Source organism: Bos taurus, chromosome 22 (genome assembly GCF_002263795.3).
Source record: "Bos taurus isolate L1 Dominette 01449 registration number 42190680 breed Hereford chromosome 22, ARS-UCD2.0, whole genome shotgun sequence".
Lineage (NCBI taxonomy): Eukaryota > Metazoa > Chordata > Mammalia > Artiodactyla > Bovidae > Bos > Bos taurus.
The window spans coordinates 7,568,415-7,587,312 of record NC_037349.1 but is presented as its reverse complement, the minus strand read 5'-3'; the positions used below and the strand labels follow the sequence as shown (position 1 = coordinate 7,587,312).

At 41.1% G+C, this 18,898-nt stretch overlaps 1 protein-coding gene and 1 long non-coding RNA gene across 7 annotated transcripts in view; one reads left to right on the top strand and one right to left on the bottom strand.

The window, feature by feature from the left end:
* The window catches only part of FBXL2 (F-box and leucine rich repeat protein 2), a 111,166-nt gene that overhangs the window by 66,316 nt on the left and 25,952 nt on the right, over positions 1-18,898 (bottom strand). For 3 of the 6 annotated variants that reach the window (XR_009492294.1, XM_059879862.1, XM_024983026.2), the window contains exon 1: positions 15,089-15,159. The exons of 2 other annotated variants lie outside the window; for them this stretch is intronic. Coding sequence is in view for 2 of the 4 variants with exons in the window: in XM_059879862.1 (XP_059735845.1) it covers positions 15,089-15,091 (3 nt within the window). In the remaining 2 variants the exon portion in view is untranslated. 6 annotated transcript variants of the gene reach the window in all.
* Positions 13,759-18,898, top strand: part of LOC112443433 (uncharacterized) — a 30,049-nt gene continuing 24,909 nt past the window's right edge. The window contains exon 1 of the long non-coding RNA XR_003031795.2: positions 13,759-14,159. This is a non-coding gene — a long non-coding RNA (uncharacterized lncRNA). The remainder of the gene's footprint in view (positions 14,160-18,898) is intronic.

The following is an 18,898-nucleotide window of genomic DNA, read 5'->3' as shown; positions in this document are numbered from 1 at the left end:
GAGAAGCGTGGTGGCTGGCCATTAGAAGTTGACAATGATCAACTGAGAGGAGCATCAAAGCTGATCCTCTTACAACCACACAGGAAGTTGCCCAAGAACTCAACATCGACCATTCTACAATCATTTGGCCTTTGAAGCAAAACGGAAAGGTGACAAACCTTAATAAGTGGATGCCTCATAAGCTGACCACAAATCAAAATAAAACCATTCTTTAAAGTGTGCCCTTTTCTTATTCTATGCAACAACAATGAATCATTTCTTGATCTGATTGTGACGTGTGATGAAAAGTGCCTTTTAGATGACAACCAGCTCAGTGGCTGGACCAAGAATATGCTCCAAAGCACTTCCCAAAGCCAAACTTGCACCAAAAAATGGGGGTCATGGTCTCTGTTTGGTGGTCTGATGCCCGTCTGATCCACTACAGCTTTCTGAATCCCGGTGAAACCGTTACATCTGAGAAGCATGCTCAGCAAACAGTGAGAGGCAGGAAAAACTGCAACGCCTGCTGTTGGCACTGGGCAACAGAATGGAACCCATTCTTCTCCACAACAATGCCTGACCACGTCACATAATGAACATGTCGCAAGTTCAATGAATGTGACGTGTGATGAAAAGTGCCTTTTAGATGACAACCAGCTCAGTGGCTGGACCAAGAATATGCTCCAAAGCACTTCCCAAAGCCAAACTTGCACCAAAAAACGGGGGTCATGGTCTCTGTTTGGTGGTCTGATGCCCGTCTGATCCACTACAGCTTTCTGAATCCCGGTGAAACCGTTACATCTGAGAAGCATGCTCAGCAAACAGTGAGAGGCAGGAAAAACTGCAACGCCTGCTGTTGGCACTGGGCAACAGAATGGAACCCATTCTTCTCCACAACAATGCCTGACCATGTCACATAATGAACATGTCGCAAGTTCAATGAATTGAACAAAGTTCAAAGTTTTGCCTCATCTGCCATATTCACCTGACCTCTTGCCAACTTACTACTTCGTCAAGCATCTCAACAACTTTTTGCAGGGAAAATGCTTCCACAACCAGGAGGATGCAGAAAATGCTTTCCAAGAGTTCATCGTATCTGGAAGCACAGATTTTTTTTTTATGCTACAGGAATAAACAAACATTTCTCATTTGCAAAAATATGTTGATTGTCATGGTTCCTATTTTGACTAATAAAGATGTGTTTGAGCCTAGTTATGACGATTTAACATTCAGGATCTGAAAGCATAATTACTTTTGCACCAACCGAAAAACCGTACTGATGAACCTAGTAGAGAATGGACATGTGGCACAGTGGGGGAGGTGAGGGTGGGACGAGCTGAGAAAGCAGCCTTGACATACATACATTATCATGTGTAAGAGTTAGTAGGAAGTTGCTCTGTAACACAGGGAGCCCAACCCGGCACTCTATGTGACCTAGAGGGGTAGGATTGGGGGAGGGGGCGTGGCGAGGTGGAGGCTCAAAAGGAAGAGGATATATACATAATCATATATCATAGATATATCGTAGAGAGTCACATCATATGGCAGAAACCAACACACTGGAAAGCAATTTTCTACCAATTAATTTTTTTTAATTTTTAAAAAGAAAAATATATTAGAAGGAATCAACAGTAGATTAAAACATACAGAAAAATGGATCAGCAAGCTGGAAGACAGAGTAGTGGAAATCATGACCACTGAACAGAAAAATTTTTTTAAATGAGGACAGTCTAAGGGACCTCTGGGACAATATCAAGAACACTAATATTCACATTACAGGGGTCCCAAAAGAAGAGAAATTGAAAAAAAAAAAAAAGCGGGGGGGTTGAACATATCTGAAGAAATAACAGCTGAAAACTTCTGCAAACTGGGAAAAGAAACACTTATCCAAGTTCAGGAAAGGCAGAGAGTTCCATATAGGATAAACCCAAAGAAGAACACACCAAGACACACTGTAATTAAAATGACAAAAAATAAAGATAAAGAGAGAATCTTAAAAGCAGCAAGGGTAAAGCAGGGGCACTCCCATAAGGTTATCACCTGATTTTTCAGCAGAAACTCTGCCAGCCAGATGAGTGATATATTTTAAATGATGAAATTGAAGAACCTACAATCAAGAATATCCAGCAAGGCTCTCCTTCAGATTTGATAGAAAGATCAAAAGTTGTATCAACAAGCAGAAGTTAAAAGAGTTCAGCACCACCAAATCAGCTTTATATTAAATACTAAGGAACTACTCTAGGTGAAAAAAGAAAGGCCCCAGTTGGAAACATGAAAATTACAAAACGAAAAAGATCATCAGTAAAGACACACATACAGTAAAGGCAGGGAATCAACCACGCACAGAGAGAAGGAAGGCTAAAAACAAAACCAGTAACATCTACATCAAAGCCCCTTAAGCAGTTAAGGGATACACAAAGCAGTTAAATTAAAGGTATGATATAAAAAAAAACAGTAATCATGAGGGGTTTTAAAAATGCATTTGAAATTAAGAGATCAGCAACTTAATCACATATATTAAGATTGCTATTAAAAAACCTCACAATAACCACAAATCAAAAAACCTAATACATACACACACACACACACACACACACACGCACGCACAAAGAAAAAGGGACCTCTGGTGGTCCAGTGGTTAAGAATCCGTCTTGCAATGCAGGGGACACAAGTCTGATCCCTGGTCAGGGAACTAAGATCACACGTGCTTGCAGAGCAACTAAGCCCACATGGCACCACTACTGAGCCTGTGCGTTTCGGAGCTCGTGTGCCCCACACAGAGAGCCTGAACGCCACAACTACTGAGCCTGCGCGCCACAACCAGAGAGTCCGTGCACTGCAACAGGAGACTCCACGTGATGCAAAGATCCCGAATGCCACAACTAAGACCCCGTGCAGCCAAATAAATAAATATTTTTTTAAAGAAAAAATCCGAACATAACACTAGTCATCAAGTAACAAGAACAAAAGAAAAAGATAAAACCACCCCCAAACAATGAACAAAATGGCAGTAAGAACATATGCATCAATAATTACCTTAACTGCAATAGACTGTATGTTCCAATCAAAGGACACAGAGGGGCTGAATGGATACAAAACAAAACCCTTATTTATGCTGCCTACAAGAGACACTTCAGATCTCACTTCAGACACACAAAGACTGAAACTGAGGGGATAGAAAAGGTATTCCATGCAAACAGAAATCAAAACAAAGCTGGAGTAGCAATACTTATATGGGGCAAAACAAATTTCCTCAAAATAGAGACTGTTACAAAGACAAAGAAGGATACTTTATAACGATCAAGGAATCAATCCAAGAACAAAACAGTGGCTCAGCTGGTAAAGAATCTGCCTGCAATGCAGGAGACCTGGCTTTGATCCTTGGGCTGGGAAGATCCCCTGGAGAAGGGAAAGGCTACCCCCTCCAGTATTCTGGCCTGGAGAATTCCATGAACTGTATAGTCCATGGGGTCACAAAGAGTCCGACACGACTGAGAAATTTTTACATCAAACTTCATAAATATATATGTTCCCAACATAGGAGCACCTTTATACATAAGGCAAATATTAGCAGACATAAAAAAAAAGAAATCAACAGTAACATAATAATAGTAGGGAACTTTAACACCCCACATATATCAATGATCATCCAGAGAGAAAATCAATAAGGGAACACTGGCCTTAAATGACATATTAGATGTGACAGACTTAACTGATATATACAGAGCATTCCACCCAAAAGGAGCAGAATACACAGTCTTTCAAGCGCACATGGAACATTCTCCAGGAGAGACCACATGTTAAGGCCATAAAGCAAGCATCAGTAAATTTAAGAAAACTGATAATATCAAGTATCTTTTCCAACCACAATGCTATGAGACTAGAAATCAACTACAAGGAATAAAAACACACCCACACATGGGGGTTAAACAACATGCTACAAAACAACCGATGGATCATTAAAGAAAACAAAGGGAAGATCAAGAATATCTAGAGACAAATGAAAATCAAAACACAAAGATCCAAAACCTATGGGATGCAGCAAAAGCAGTGAGGGAAATTTAAAGCAATGCAAGTTTACCTCAGGAAACAAGAAAAATCTCAAGCAACCTAACCTTACACCTACAGGAACTAAAAAATAAAGAATAAACAAAACACAAAGTTAGTAGAAGGAAAGAAATCATGAAGATCACAGTGGAAATAAATGAAATAGACTTTAAAAAATCAGAAAAGATCAACATAACTAAAATCTGGTTCTTTGCAAATGTAAACAAAATTGATAAACCTTTAGCCAAATTCATCAAAAAAAAATCAATAAATCAGAAATGAAAAAGAAGTTACAAATGATACCACAGAAATACAAAAGATCATAAGAGGCTAATACAACAACTATATCCCAATAAAATGAAAAACCTGGAAGAAATGGTCAAATTCTTATAAATGTACAATCTCCCAAGACTGAACAGGAAGAAACAGAAAATATGAATAGACAAGTTACCAGTACTGAAACTGAGTCAGTAATTCAGAAATTATCAACAAGCGCAAGTCCAGACCAGGGACTCCAGTGGTCCCGTGGTTAGGTCTGTGCTTTCACTGCCAATGCCTGTTAGAGAGCTAAGTTCCCACAAGCCACACGCTGCAGCGGGGGCTACGGAGCCCAGGACTAGGCGGCGTTACAGGTGAGTTTTACAAAGCGTTTAGGGAAAAGTTTACTAACGCCTATCCTTAAACAATTCTCACACACTCACACACACACACAACATGCAGAGGAAAGAACAATTACAAACTCATTCTATGAGGCACTCATCACCCTGATACTAGAACCAAAGATACTAAAAAAGAAACTCACAGGCCAGTACCACTGATGAACATAAATGCAAGAATCTTCAACACAACATCAGCAAACTGATCCCAACAATACACTAAAAGAATCATAAACCATAATCAAGAGGGACTTATCCCAGGGATGTAAGGATTTTTCAATATCTGAAAAATCAATGTAATACACATTAACAAGCTGAAGAATAAAAACCATATGATTATTGCAATAATCACAGGAAAAGCTTTTGACAAAATTCAACATTAATTTGTGATCAAAATTCCCCAGAAAGTGGGCATGGAGGGAACATACATCAACATAATAAAGGCCACATAAGACAAATCCACAGTTAACATCATACTCAATGGTGAAAAGCTGAAAACATTTTCTTTAAGATCAGAAACAAAACACAGATGCCCACTCTCAATACTTTTATTCAACAGAGTATTGGAAGTCCTAACCACAGCAATCAGACAAGAAAAAGAAATATATCCAAAATGGTAAGGAAGAAATAAAATTGTCACTGTCTGATTACATGATACTATATGTAGAAAATCTGAAAGATGCCACCAGAAAACAACTAAAGCTTATCAATGAATCTTGTAAATCTGCAGAATGCTAACAAGATATAGAAATTTGTTGCATTTCTATGCACTAACAACAAACTATAAAAGAAGTTAAGGAAACAATCACCTTTACCATCTCATAAAAAAAAATTAGGTAACTACGAATAAACCTAAGGAGGTAAAAGAGCCGTACTTGGAAAGTCTATGCTGCTAAGTTGCTTCAGTCGTGTCTGACTCTGTGCGACCCCAAAGACAGCAGCCCACCAGGCTCCCCCATTCCTGGGATTCTCCAGGCAAGAACACTGGAGTGGGTTGCCATTTCCTTCTCCAATGCATAAAAGTGAAAAGTGAAAGTGAAGTTGCTCAGTCGTGTCCAACCCTCAGCGACCCCATGGACTGCAGCCCACCAGGCTCCTCCGTCCATGGGATTTTCCAGGCAAGAGTACTGGAGTGGGGTGCCACTGCCTTCTCTGTGCAAAGTCTATAAAAGACTATAAAACTATAAGATGAAACTGAAGACAATACAAAGAGATGAAAAAATATATCGTGTTTTATATAGGAAGAATTAGTACTGGTAAAGTGACCATACTATACAAGACAATCTACAGATTGAATGCAATCCCTATCAAAATATATCAGGGGATTTTTTATAGAACTGCAACAAATAATCTCAGAACTTGTACGGAAACATAAACACACAAATAGCCAAAACTATCTTGGGAAAGAACAGAACTGGAGGATTCAAGCTCCCTGACTTCTGACTATACTGCAAAGCTATCAAAACAGTATAGCATTGGCAGAAAAACATTCACACAGATCAATGGAACAGAAAAGAAATCCAGAAATAAACCCACACACTATGGGTCAATTAATCTATGACAAAGGAAGAATATACATGGGAAAAAAGGTAGTCTCTTTAATAAATGGTGCTGAGAAAACTGAACAGCCACCTGCAAGAGAATGAAAGTGGAGCCCTGTCCTACACCATACACAAAAATTAACTTAGAATGGATGATAAGCTTCGAATGTAAGACTTGAAAAAAACTCCTAGAAAAAAATAAAACTCCCAGGGAAAAAAAAAAGGCTGTAAGCTCCTTGACATAAGTTATGGAGATGATTTTGGACTTGACACCAAAAGATAAGGCCACGAAAGCAAAAAATACATCAGACTACGTCAAACTAAAATGCTTCTGTGCAGCAAAGAAAACCACCAACAAAAACTACAATCTATGAATGATTCTGCTAAACATATGCAATAAGAATTTAATATTCAACAAGAAATCTAATGAAAAAATGGGCAGAGGAGCTATACAGATGTCTTTCCAAAGATATGGCCAACAAGTACATGAAAAGGCCCTCAACATCATTAATCATCAGGGAAATATTGATACAAATCAAAATATTGATACCACCTCATACCTATCAGAGACAACAAGTAACAAGCAGTGAGAACCCTCACGCAAAGCTGGTGGGAATCTACACTGATGCAGTCTCTGTGGAAAACGGTATGGAGTTTCCTCAAAAAATTAAAAACAGGGCTACCCTATGATCCAAGAATTCCAATTTTAGGGATTTTTCTGAAGAAAACAAAAACAATAATTTGAAGAGATAGGGGCTCCTATGTTCACCGAAGCATTTTGTACAAGTCAAGATATGTAAATAGGTTGCCTATTGATAAATGAATAGATAAGGAAAATATAATAGATATATACAATGGAATATGATTCAGCCATTTAAAAAAAGGAAATTTTGACACCTGCAACAACACGGAAGTATTTTGAGGGCACTATGCCAACTAAAATGTCACACAGTGAAAGACAAATACATTAAAAGATAAATGATCTGATTTATATGTGTAATCTTTTAAAAAAAATAAACTCATAGATAACAGATTTATGATTCCATAGATGGGGAATGGGAGGGTGGACAAAACAGCCAAAGACAATCAAAAGGCATTTCTAGTTACAAAATGAATAAATCCTGGGCATGTAACATACAGAATGGTAACTATAGTTAACAATACTGTTTGGCGTATCTGAAAGTGCTAGGAGAGTAGATCTTAAAAATTCTCATCACAAGGCAAAAATTCTATAACTATGTATGGTGACAGATGTTAACTAGACCTGTTACGGTGATCATTTTGCAATATATACAAATTTCAAATCATTACGTTGTACAACTTTAGTATGTTATTATGTCAATTATACCTGAATTTTTTTAAAGTATAGTCATTTACCTCCATAAAGCAAAGTTCCTCCTTCAATTACGTTGCTTACAGTGAAGGTAGCATGCACTGAATCCTTTTAATTTCTAGTTGATCTGGGTCTCAATTGTGTTATAGCGCTAGTTAGATTCAGTTCAAGATCGGCTTTAAATTTTTTTTAGGGTGCAATCAGAAATGCACCTTCAGGAGAAGCTGGGATCTGAGCACTGGTGACTTCACAGATCTCGTTGAGCTTTACAACCCAGGTGCTAGCTTTCTGAAAACTAAGAGCACCATCTCTGTTTTACACTCTGGCTGTCAGCCGGGAGCTGGCTCTGCTGTGGCACCCTCTGCTGTCCATGCCTTATAGACATCTCTCTCTGCCTCTGTCTGCCACCTGAAAGCCTGTTGCCTCCCTGATTGAAAGCCTGGATAGCCACAGAGTCTCAGCTCCCCTGCCGTGCCCCCTGTCCGTGGTGGCCCTGCCTTACACTTGGGGAAAGCCCCTAGTGCCTCAGAGAGATTTCTGTTGATTCTCCTGCCCTGACCCTGGCCTTCAGCAGGCATCACCCACCTCAGGAAGGTCCTGCACTCCAGGGCATGTCTACATGCATGCACTCAGCAAAGACCCAAGGGAAAGAGAGGTGGGTGCAACGTGCTCTGTGGCTGGGGCTCCTCGGGATTCCAGCAGTCACTCCAGCCCACAAGCAGTCAGTAAACGTTGACTGATTGCTCCAAGAGCTGTCTATAGCAGACTCTTCTCCCTCCTGCTGACCCCTCCACAGATCAAAGTATCTATGTGTCTCCTTTTTTCTGGGAAGGGCATGTTACATCCTCAATTTTAATTCATGTAGATTTCTTTGTGACCTCAGCTCTCTAGACGGTTTTTAGAGAACTGCAATCTTCTAGCTTCTCAACCTTTCCCCATCATTAGGGTAGAAACAGCAATGTCTAGTTTTTGCAACTTTCAACATCCTAACAGTAGAAGTCTTTATTATCTGTTCTGATAGAAGAAAGACTTGGAGCAGATAAATGACTTACCCAAGGTTTAGAACTGGAAAAAAAAAAAAAAAGGAAAACTACAATGTAAACTTGTATCTCCTGACTCCAGGTCAAGTGTTCTTTGTACTGGAGAATCAGTAGTAAAGGCTATTTAACTCTGTGGCAGGCAATTGACTTCTCAGCATTTCTAGTTTGTAAAATGAAAGGATTGTACTAAAAAAACTCAAAAGTCTCTTCCAAATCTAATACTTCAAGATTCAATTCAGTTTGCGTTTTAAAAATATCCCACTGTTTCTGAAAACGTAACTCTGTGTCTCTAGATATCTTTCACTTTAGATGTTTAATAAGGATCACGAATTTATCAAGCCCACAACCAACTCCTTTCTTCATCCCTTGCTAAATTTACTCCTCCCATAGTCTTCATCTCAGCAAATGCAACGTGTTACTATTGCTCAGACTCCAATCGCTGAACCATTCTTCACTTGCTTTTCTATTGCACAGCCAACCCCATGGATGACTGAACCAAACAACGCCTTCTCTGGTTTCCTTTGTTCTTGTCCTTTCTCCCCTCACTCCTACCTCGCGTATAGTTTCCACACAGCAGACAGAACGGTCCTTTTATGAAATGCAAAGCCATGCTCTGCCATTCTTCTTAAACTCCATCAATCACCTCCTCTCCCCTCAAATGGAAGGCAAATTCCCTTAAATGGCTTGTTCGTCTTATGCAATCTGGTCTCCCTGACTAACTTGGCCTCCCCTCTTGCCAAGCTCATCTTATTCCACTCCAGGTTTTCCTCGCTGTTCCTCCAATACACCAGGCAGTGCCTCGGGACCTTTGCATATGTATTCCTTCCCGAAAGGGTCTTTCTCCTAGGCATTCACATGCCACATCCTCTGCTCAGAGACACCTTCCCTTCCACCAACAGAAAGAGTAAGTTCCGGGACTCCCCTGGTGGTCCAGTGGCTAGGACTCCCAGTTCCTAATGCAGGGGGCCCAGGTGTGATCTCTGGTCAGGGAACTAGATCTCACATGCTACAAATAAGGGTGAGCTTGTCCCACCTAAAGATCCTGCATGCTGCAACGAAGACCCAGCACGGCCAAATAGTATTTTTTTTTTAAAAAGCAAGTCCTCCCTCCTCTCATCCACTCATCCATCCTCAAAACTTCCTCTTATTCAGCTTTTTCTCCAAAGCCCTTCTCACCACCTTATCTATATGCTTATTATCTGTCCTCCCACCACTAGAATGTAACTCCACGAGGCCAGAGCCTTTCCTGTTTCATTTACGGTTGTGCACCCACTGCCTAGAACAGACTGGCACATACTGAGATACACAAATATTTGCTGGACAGAAAACCATGGGACAGAAAATTTAATGGAAAGACACGATTACAGGGGCAGCACTGAGAACTGGAAAAGCCGCACGCCAGGTACCAGGCACAATCTTCAGTTTGGGAAGAAGCCATGGTGCAATGCTTAAAATGCCATACTTTAAAGACAGATTGTTTGAGTTCAAATCCTGGCTGTCACTCACCAACTATGTGACCTTGGGCAAACTGTCTAAACAATTGGGCCTATTAAGTGAGTACAATGATGTCAATCTCACAGGGATGTTAGAAGGGTTAAGTGAGATAAATGTGAAGTGATCAGCCTAAAAATGAACACAGTGGAAGGGCTCTATGAAAGGGAGTTATTGTTACGATTACTAAAAATTATGTACCCACTTAGTGCAGCCATAAAGGAGACCAGTTTTGTCCAGAGTAGGAAAATTAATAAGAGAGAAACTTGTTGTCATGATCTATTAACAAAGATCTCATTATATAAGCTCTCTTAACTACACCATGTGATGGCAAAGAGACCAAAACTGTTGGTAAAATAGAATATACTTTATTCTGCTTCTCAACACCTCTGAGAAGTCTTAACCACAGGCAAATACAGAAAGAGCAACACTGGGAGAACTCCAAATGAAATCAATTAAAATGGGACAATTCTATGATACAATGCTGTTTTATATTTCCAAAAAATAAATCTGCCTTACAAGCTCAAGTGGAAAGCAGTTAACAAAAACCTGATGACAACAGGTAATCCAACATATATTTTGATCCATACAAATTAAAGTTTAAAGCTTTTTGATGTCTTTTTGTAACAATTTTAGAATATACAACTAAAATAAATGAAAACTATGCTGGGAAAGATTGAAGGCAGGAGAAGGGGATGACAGAGGATGAGATGGTTGGATGACATCACCAACTAGATGGACATGAGTCTGAGCAGGCTCCGGGAATTGGTGATAGACAGGGAAGCCTAGCGTGCTGCGGTCCACGGGGCTGCAGAGAGTTGGACATGACTGCGCGACTGAATTGAATGGATCATTAGGAAAAAAACCTCAGAAAATAAAATTTTACTTTTAAAAATAGTCTCATCTTTCAAGTCTAATGGCTTTATGTTAAAAGCTCGTCTTGTAACAATGTTTTCTTAGGTCAGTCTCCCAAGGCAATAGCAATTAAAACACAAACAAATGAGACCTAGTCAAACTCAACAAGTGTTTGCACAGCAAAGAAACCATAAGCAAAATGAAAAGACGACCTATGGAACAAAAGAAAATATTTGCAAATGCTGCAACCAACAAGGGCTTAATCACCCAAACACACAAACAGCTGATACAGCTCAACAACAAAAACACAAACAACCCAACTCAAAACTGGGCAGAAGACCTTAACAGACATTTCTCAAAAAAAGACATACAAATGGCCAATAGACACATGAGAAGATGCTCAATATTGTTAATTATAAATGCAAACCAAAAAATACAACAGGGTATCAACTCACACAGGTCAGAATGGCCATCATCAAAAAATCTACAAGTAACAAATGCTGGAGAAGGTGTGGAGAAAAGGAAACCCTCCTACACTGTTGGAGAAAATGCAAGTTGATGCAGCCACTGTGGAAAACAATATGGATTTCTCCTCAGAAAACTAAAAAGAGAATTACCATATCATCCAAAAATCCCACTTCCTGGGCATACACCCGGATAAAACTGTAATTCAAAAGATATTTGCACCGCTATGTTCATAGCAGCATTATTTACGGTAGCCAAGACCCAGAAACACCCTCAATATCCATTTACAGGTCAATGGATAAAGAAGGTGTGGTATATATACAATGGACTACTACTCAGTCATAGCAAAGAATGAAATAATGCCCTTTCAGCAACGTGGATGGAAGAGAACAAACTTGTGGATGCCACCGGGAGGGGGCTGAGGGAGGGTTGGGGTGGGAGGCTGGGGTCAGCAGATGTATGCTTATATGTATGTGTGTGTATAACTGAGTCACACTGCAGAGACTGGCACAACACTGTCAATCAACTACACTTCAATTAAAAAACAAAAAAACAAAAAAAAACCTGTAGCCTACCAGGCTTCTCTGTCCATGGGATTCTCCAGGCAAGAATACTGGAGTGGGTTACCATTTCCTTCTCCAGGGGATCTTCCCGACCCAGGGATCAAACCCGGGTCTCCTGCACTGGAGGCAGACGCTTTAACCTCTGAGCCACCAGTGAAGCCCATATATAGAACGGATAAACAACAGGTCCTACAGTATAGCACAGGCAACTATATCCAGTCTCCTGGGATCAACCATAATGAAAAAGAATATTTAAAAAAGAATGTATGTGTGTGTATAAAACAGTGAATCACACTGCTGTACAGCAGAGACTGGCACAACATTGTCAATCAACTATACTTCAATTAAAATTAAAAAAAAAAAAAAAGCCAGCCTTTGTGATTCACAGAAAGCAGGTGCCAATTCCTGAACACAAACTGAAATGACAGGAGAAACTTTAAATGCTATTACAGCCATGAGTATGAACCCTAATCCAATGATCTGTCGTCATTGATTCCTCTTCATTTCATCTGTGTGAAAGAGAAGAAAAGGCAGAGCACAGAAGCCTAGGCGTGCCTACTCTGCTCAACAGTGTGCAGCCAAGTGCCAAGAACAAAAGACAAATACTCATAAGCACGCAAAACATTAAAATCCAAGTAAGGGAGAAAACTCATCTCCTAACAGAAAAATAGCTTATATTTGGAGGGAACATATAACAAGACACCATACACTATAGCATAATCCAACGTTTACATAAGCCGGCTCTGAGACAAGATGCCTGGTTTTGAAATCTGACTGGGTGAGTTACTCTACCTCTCTGTGCCTCATTTCCTCATCTCTAAAATGTGGAAACGGTATTTTCCGCGTAAGGTTGTTGTGATGGTTACTTAAGACACATGGGGTGCTTATAAAAATGTCTCACGCATAAAATGTACACAATAAATGTCAGCTGTCATTTATCATTTAAAGGCAATAGAAACAAGTGGCTTAACTGAATTCTTTTTTTTTTTTCTCCTGCACGGCATGTGGATCTTAGGGCTTTCCTGGTGGCTTAGCAGTAAAGAATCCACCTGCCAATGCCAGAGAAATGGGCTCAATCCCTGTGTCGGGAAGATCGTCCGGAGAAGGAAATGGCAACCCACTCCAGTATTCCTGCCTGGAGAATCCCAAGGATAGAGGGGCGTGGTGGGCTACAGTCCATGGGATCAAAACTGAGCAACTAAACAACTTCTTAGTTCCTCGACCAGAGATCAAACCCACATCTCCTGCATTGGAAGCCATGGAGTCTTAATCACCAGACTGCCAGGGACGCCCTGAAGAAAAATTCACGTGCAACGCCATAAATATCCAATGCTAAAGCTGTATGTTTAGATTCAAGCATTTAAGGAAGGGTAATGTTAATATCTGGAGTACATTTGGGGGATTATAGAAGCAGCCTCCTTATCCTCCCTCTACACTAACCACTCACTCCCCTTTACCCTGGAGCCTAGGCATCAGGTTACCACTCACTTAAATTCCTCCCAGGAATTAAATTCTTAATGCTTAAAGATAAAAACCAAAGCATTTCTAAGTTTGGCAAAGCAACCAGCAGTACACAAGTACAGTAAGATGCTTTTAGAGTACATAAAACTCTAAAATTTACAACCGTGAATCAAGGTGGACTGTTGATTCACAACAGTGAATCAGGATGGAACAGGTGGACCAAAAAGAAGAAAAGGAAAATGGACAACTGGAGGAATATAAGCCCTCAGAGAGAAAGCTGTGACACTGTTAACTCCTTAATGTTCTTTCCCCTTGCCAGAATTGTAAGAGCTTTTCTCACAGATTACATGTAAAAAGTAAGACGCTGCAACATTTACAACACTTAGCTTTTCATAAATTCATTTCCTGAAATTCTTCTGGCTCCATTAATTTTCACTTAAAGCAACTCAGAATTTAAAAGAAGCATGCAGGGACTAAAGAAGGCATTGCTGTTATTTGTGGGTGATGGGGTATTTTTTTTCCTACTATCAACAGGTCACACAGCTGGCAGTTGTTCTTCTGGGGTCAATGAGATACAGATCATCCACGTTCTCTTAGCAGCTTAGTTACTAAGACAGGACAGAACCAGCCAAGATTCCAAAGGGCAGCGACTCTCTCCAGAAGCCCTACCGGCACTTGGGGAGCACCGGCCACTCTCAGTTTAGTAGCTCTTCCACTAACCCCTGCAGGTAAGCAGCAAATCTAGGTAACACTACTAACAGTTACAAAAACTGTTTCTCAGAACTAAGCGTTTTCCTCTCACCCACCCCCACCCTCTCGCAAATACACCAAAGGTGTGTCTCCAAGCAGAAAATCCAGCTCTGCTCTTCTTTTACACCTTTTGGAGGCTTCTGGAGAATTCACACCTTCGATTGACAATTCCCTAAATCTTGCCTATTCAAGCCAATACCTGAGCCGAATCTTCGGGTTATAAACGAGCTTAATGGGGTCCAGGTGGGATGCCCACTCAGTCTCAAGTTATTGAATAAAGGTAATAATGTAAAGGGTTTACTACGCACTAATTAGGAATTAAATCCCCGAGTGCGGGTGCTGCACTCAGAAAAAAACACCACCTTAATGCCCCATTTTTAAAAAGGAGTGAGGAATCCCCAAAATTACAAATTCAAATTTTCACATGCTATAGAAACCTGTCAGAATGATGAATTTCAAAGAAATACCTATTTGTACATAATTGCATAGAAATGGGACAGGAAGCACGCAGACTGAAACATAGTGTTAATATGACTATACATGGTAGATGATATTCATACATATCCTTTTTTTCCCCCTAACCACACCCTCTCTGAGTGGCTTATCAGGCTCACTAGGGCGAAACAGCATTACGCTGTCCGGCGGCCGGCCGGGTCTGGGTCCCCGCAGTGACCCCGGCACTCTCGGCGCCGCTCCCGGGCAGCGGGCGGGCGTTCCGCCTGCCCCAGGGTTCCCCCTCCCGGGGGCCCGCCCAGCCCTGCCCTGCCCTGCCCGGCAGCCCCGCAGGCCTCAGCCCGGCCTTTCGGCGACCCGGGCGCCACCCGCCCACACCAGCAGGCGGCCGCGCGGAGGGACAGCTCGGGCGGGGAAGGGCCTGGTGGCCGGGCTGCGAGGGCCCCAAACTCACCATGGCCGAAGAGCCGCGAGCGCGCCCACAGCCCAGAGTCACAAGGCGCCGGCAACGCCCGTTGTCCTGGTGACGACAGCTGGGAGCCCCGCCCCGTCCCCTAGGTGGGCTCGGAGGCAGCCATTGGCTGCCACTGAGCACGTGACGATAAGGGGCGGGGCCTTTGGACCGCCCCTTTGTGCCCCCACACCTCGGTCCTGGTCGGGGGCCTCATTGCCTTTGCTCCTTTCCATATGGTACCTCAACACCCTAATCACCTTGATATCCCTCATCTTACAGATAAACCAGCCTCAGCCTGCTGGGAAAGACGTTTATAAATTTATCCTATTTAAGTAACACATTATTATTGGAGACACTTTAAACTATAACGAATTAAGAAGAATAAAACCATGCCAAATCCCAACACCTGGTGTAACCACTGTTTTTTCTAGTCTATCTGCTTCAAAGCCTATCTGCATTCCAACAAAATATATATTATTATATATATTAATATACACTGTATTCTTGGAAATGGAAGCAAACCCCATGCACTTTTTATAATCTACTTTTTTCAATAAAAAATTATCCTTGCATGCTATTTCATGTCATAATATTTATGGTACATTAATTTACTAAATCATTCTGCAACTTGTTGGATGCTTTTAATATGGTTGAAGGGAACTTTACTAGGCCATTAAGTCTATGAGGAGACATACTCTACAGCTGATTTGACATCTCCCCTTGAATGTCTAATAGACATCCCACACTTAATACAGTCCCAGTAAGACTTTTGATCCAAGTTTCTCACTTTCCCTAAACAAATGGACAACTACAGTCATCAACAATCAAAACCAAAAAGCCCTATGAAGGAGAAGAGAATCTGTAGAGATGGAAAGTAGATAACTAGTTGTTTACAGCTGGGGGAGGAGTGCTGGAGGTAAGAGATAATAACTGAAGGGTACCAGATTTATTTTTGTACCATTATATCTACTATTGTGGGCAAGAATCACTTAGAAGAAATGGAGTAGGCATCATAGTCAGAGAAAGAATCCAAAACACAGTTCTTGGATACATTCTCAAAAACAATAGAATGATTTGTTTGTTTATAAGGTAAACCATTTAATATCACAGTAATCCAAGTCTTTGCCCCAACCAGTAATGCTGAAGAAGCTGAAGTTGAACGGTTCTATGCAGACCTACAAGACCTTCTAGAACTAACACCCAAAAAAGATGTCCTTTTCATTATAGGGGATTGGAATGCAAAAGTAGGAAATCAAGAAATACCTGGGGTAACAGGCAATTTGGCCTTCAAATACAGAATGAAGTAGGGCAAAGGCTAATAGAGTTTTGCCAAGAGAACGCACTGGTCATAGGAAACACCCTTTTCCAATAACACAAGAGAAGACTCACACATGTACATCACCAGACGGTCAATACAGAAATCAGATTGATGATATTCTTTGCAGCCAAAGATGGAGAAGTTCTATACAGTCAGCAAAAACAAGACTGGGAGCTGACTGTGGCTCAGATCATGAACTTCTTATTGTCAAATTCAGACTGAAACTGAAGAAAGTAGGGAAAACCATTAGACCATTCAGGTATGACCTAAATCAAATCCCTTATGATTATACAGTGGAAGTGAGAAATAGATTCAAGGGATTCAGTTCAGTTCAGTTCAGTCACTCAGTCGTGTCTGACTCTTTTCGACCCCATGAATCGCAGCACGCCAGGCCTCCCTGTCCATCACCAACTCCCGGAGTTCACCCAGACTCATGTCTATCGAGTCAGTGACACCATCCAGCCATCTCATCCTCTGCCGTCCCCTTCTCCTCCTGCCCCCAATCCCTCCCAGCATCAGAGTCTTTTCCAATGAGTCAACTCTTTACATGAGGTGGCCAAAGTACTGGAGTTTCAGCTTTCGCATCATTCCTTCCAAAGAAATCCCAGGGCTGATCTCCTTCAGAATGGACTGGTTGGATCTCCTTGCAGTCCAAGGGACTCTCAAGAGTCTTCTCCAACACCACAGTTCAAAAGCATCAATTCTTCGGCGCTCAGCCTTCTTCACAGTCCAACTCTCACATCCATACATGACCACAGGAAAAACCATAGCCTTGACTAGACGAACCTTTGTTGGCAAAGTAATGTCTCTGCTTTTGAAGATGCTATCTAGGTTGGTCATAACTTTCCTTCCAAGGAGTAAGCGTCTTTTAATTTCATGGCTGCAGTCACCATCTGCAGTGATTTTGGAGCCCCCAAAAATAAAGTCTGACACTGTTTCCACTGTTTCCCCATCTATTTCCCATGAAGTGATGGGACCTGATGCCATGATCTTTGTTTTCTGAATGTTGAACTTTAAGCCAACTGGATTAGATCTGATAAACAGAGTGCCTGAAGAACTATGGATGGAGGTTCGTGACATTGTACAGGAGGCAGGGATCAAGACCATCCCCAAGAAAAATAAATACAAAAAGCAAAATGGTTGTCTAAGGAGGCCTTACAAATAGCTATGAAAAGAAGAAAGGTGAAAGGCAAAGGAGAAAAGGAAAGATATATCCATTTGAATGCAGAGTTCCTAAGAATAGCAAGAAGAGATAAGAAAGCCTTCCTCGGTGATTGATGCAAAGAAATAAAGGAAAACAACAGAATGGGAAAGACTAGAGATCTCTTCAAGGAAATTAGAGATACCAAGGCAACATTTCATGCAAAGATGGGCACAGTAAAGGACAGAAATGGTATGGACCTAACAGAAGCAGAAGATATTAAGAAGAGGTGGCAAGAATAGACAGAAGAACTATACAAAACAGATCTTCATGACTCAGATAATCACGATGGTGTGATCATTCGCCTAGAGCCAGACATCCTGGAATGTGAAGTCAAGTGGGCCTTAGGAAGCATCACTATGAACAAAGCTAGTGAAGGTGATGGAATTCTAGTTGAGCTATTTCAAATCCTAAAAGATGATGCTGTGAAACTGTTACACTCAATATGCCAGCGAATTTGGAAAACTCAGCAGTGGCCACAGGACGGGAAAAGGTCAGTTGTCATTCCAATCCCAAAGAAAGGCAGTGTAAAAGAATGCTCAAACTACCACACAATTGCACTCATCCCACATGCTAGTAAAGTAACGCTCAAAATTCTCCAAGCCAGGTTTCATCAGTGTGTGAACCGTGAACTTCCAGATGTTCAAGCTGGATTTAGAAAAGGCAGAAGAACCAGAGATCAAGTTGCCAACATCCGTTGGATCATTGAAAAAGTAAGAGAGCTCCAGAAATACATCTACTTCTGCTTTATTGACTATGCCAAAGCCTTTGTGTGGATCACAACAAACTGTGGAAAATTCTTCAAGAGATGGGAATACCAGACCACCTGACCTGCCTCTTAAGAAATCTGTATGCAGGTCAAGAAGCAACAGTTAGAACTGGACATGGAACAACAGACTGGTTCCAAATAGGAAAAGGAGTACGTCAAGGATGTATACTGTCACCCTGCTTATTTCACTTATATGCAGAGTACATCATGAGAAATGCTGGACTGGATGAAGCACAAGCTGGAATCAAGATTGCAGGGAGAAATAGCAATAATTTCAGATATGCAGATGACACCACCCTTATGGCAGAAAACGAAGAATAACTAAAGAGCCTCTTGATGAAAGTGAAAGAGGAGAGTGAAAAAATTGACTTAAAACTCAGCATTCAGAAAACTAAGATCATGGCATCTGGTCCCATCACTTTATGGCAAATAGATGGGGAAACAGTGAAAACAATGACAGACTTCATTTTTGGGGGGCTCCAAAATCACTGCAGATGGTGACTGCAGCCATGAAATTAAAAG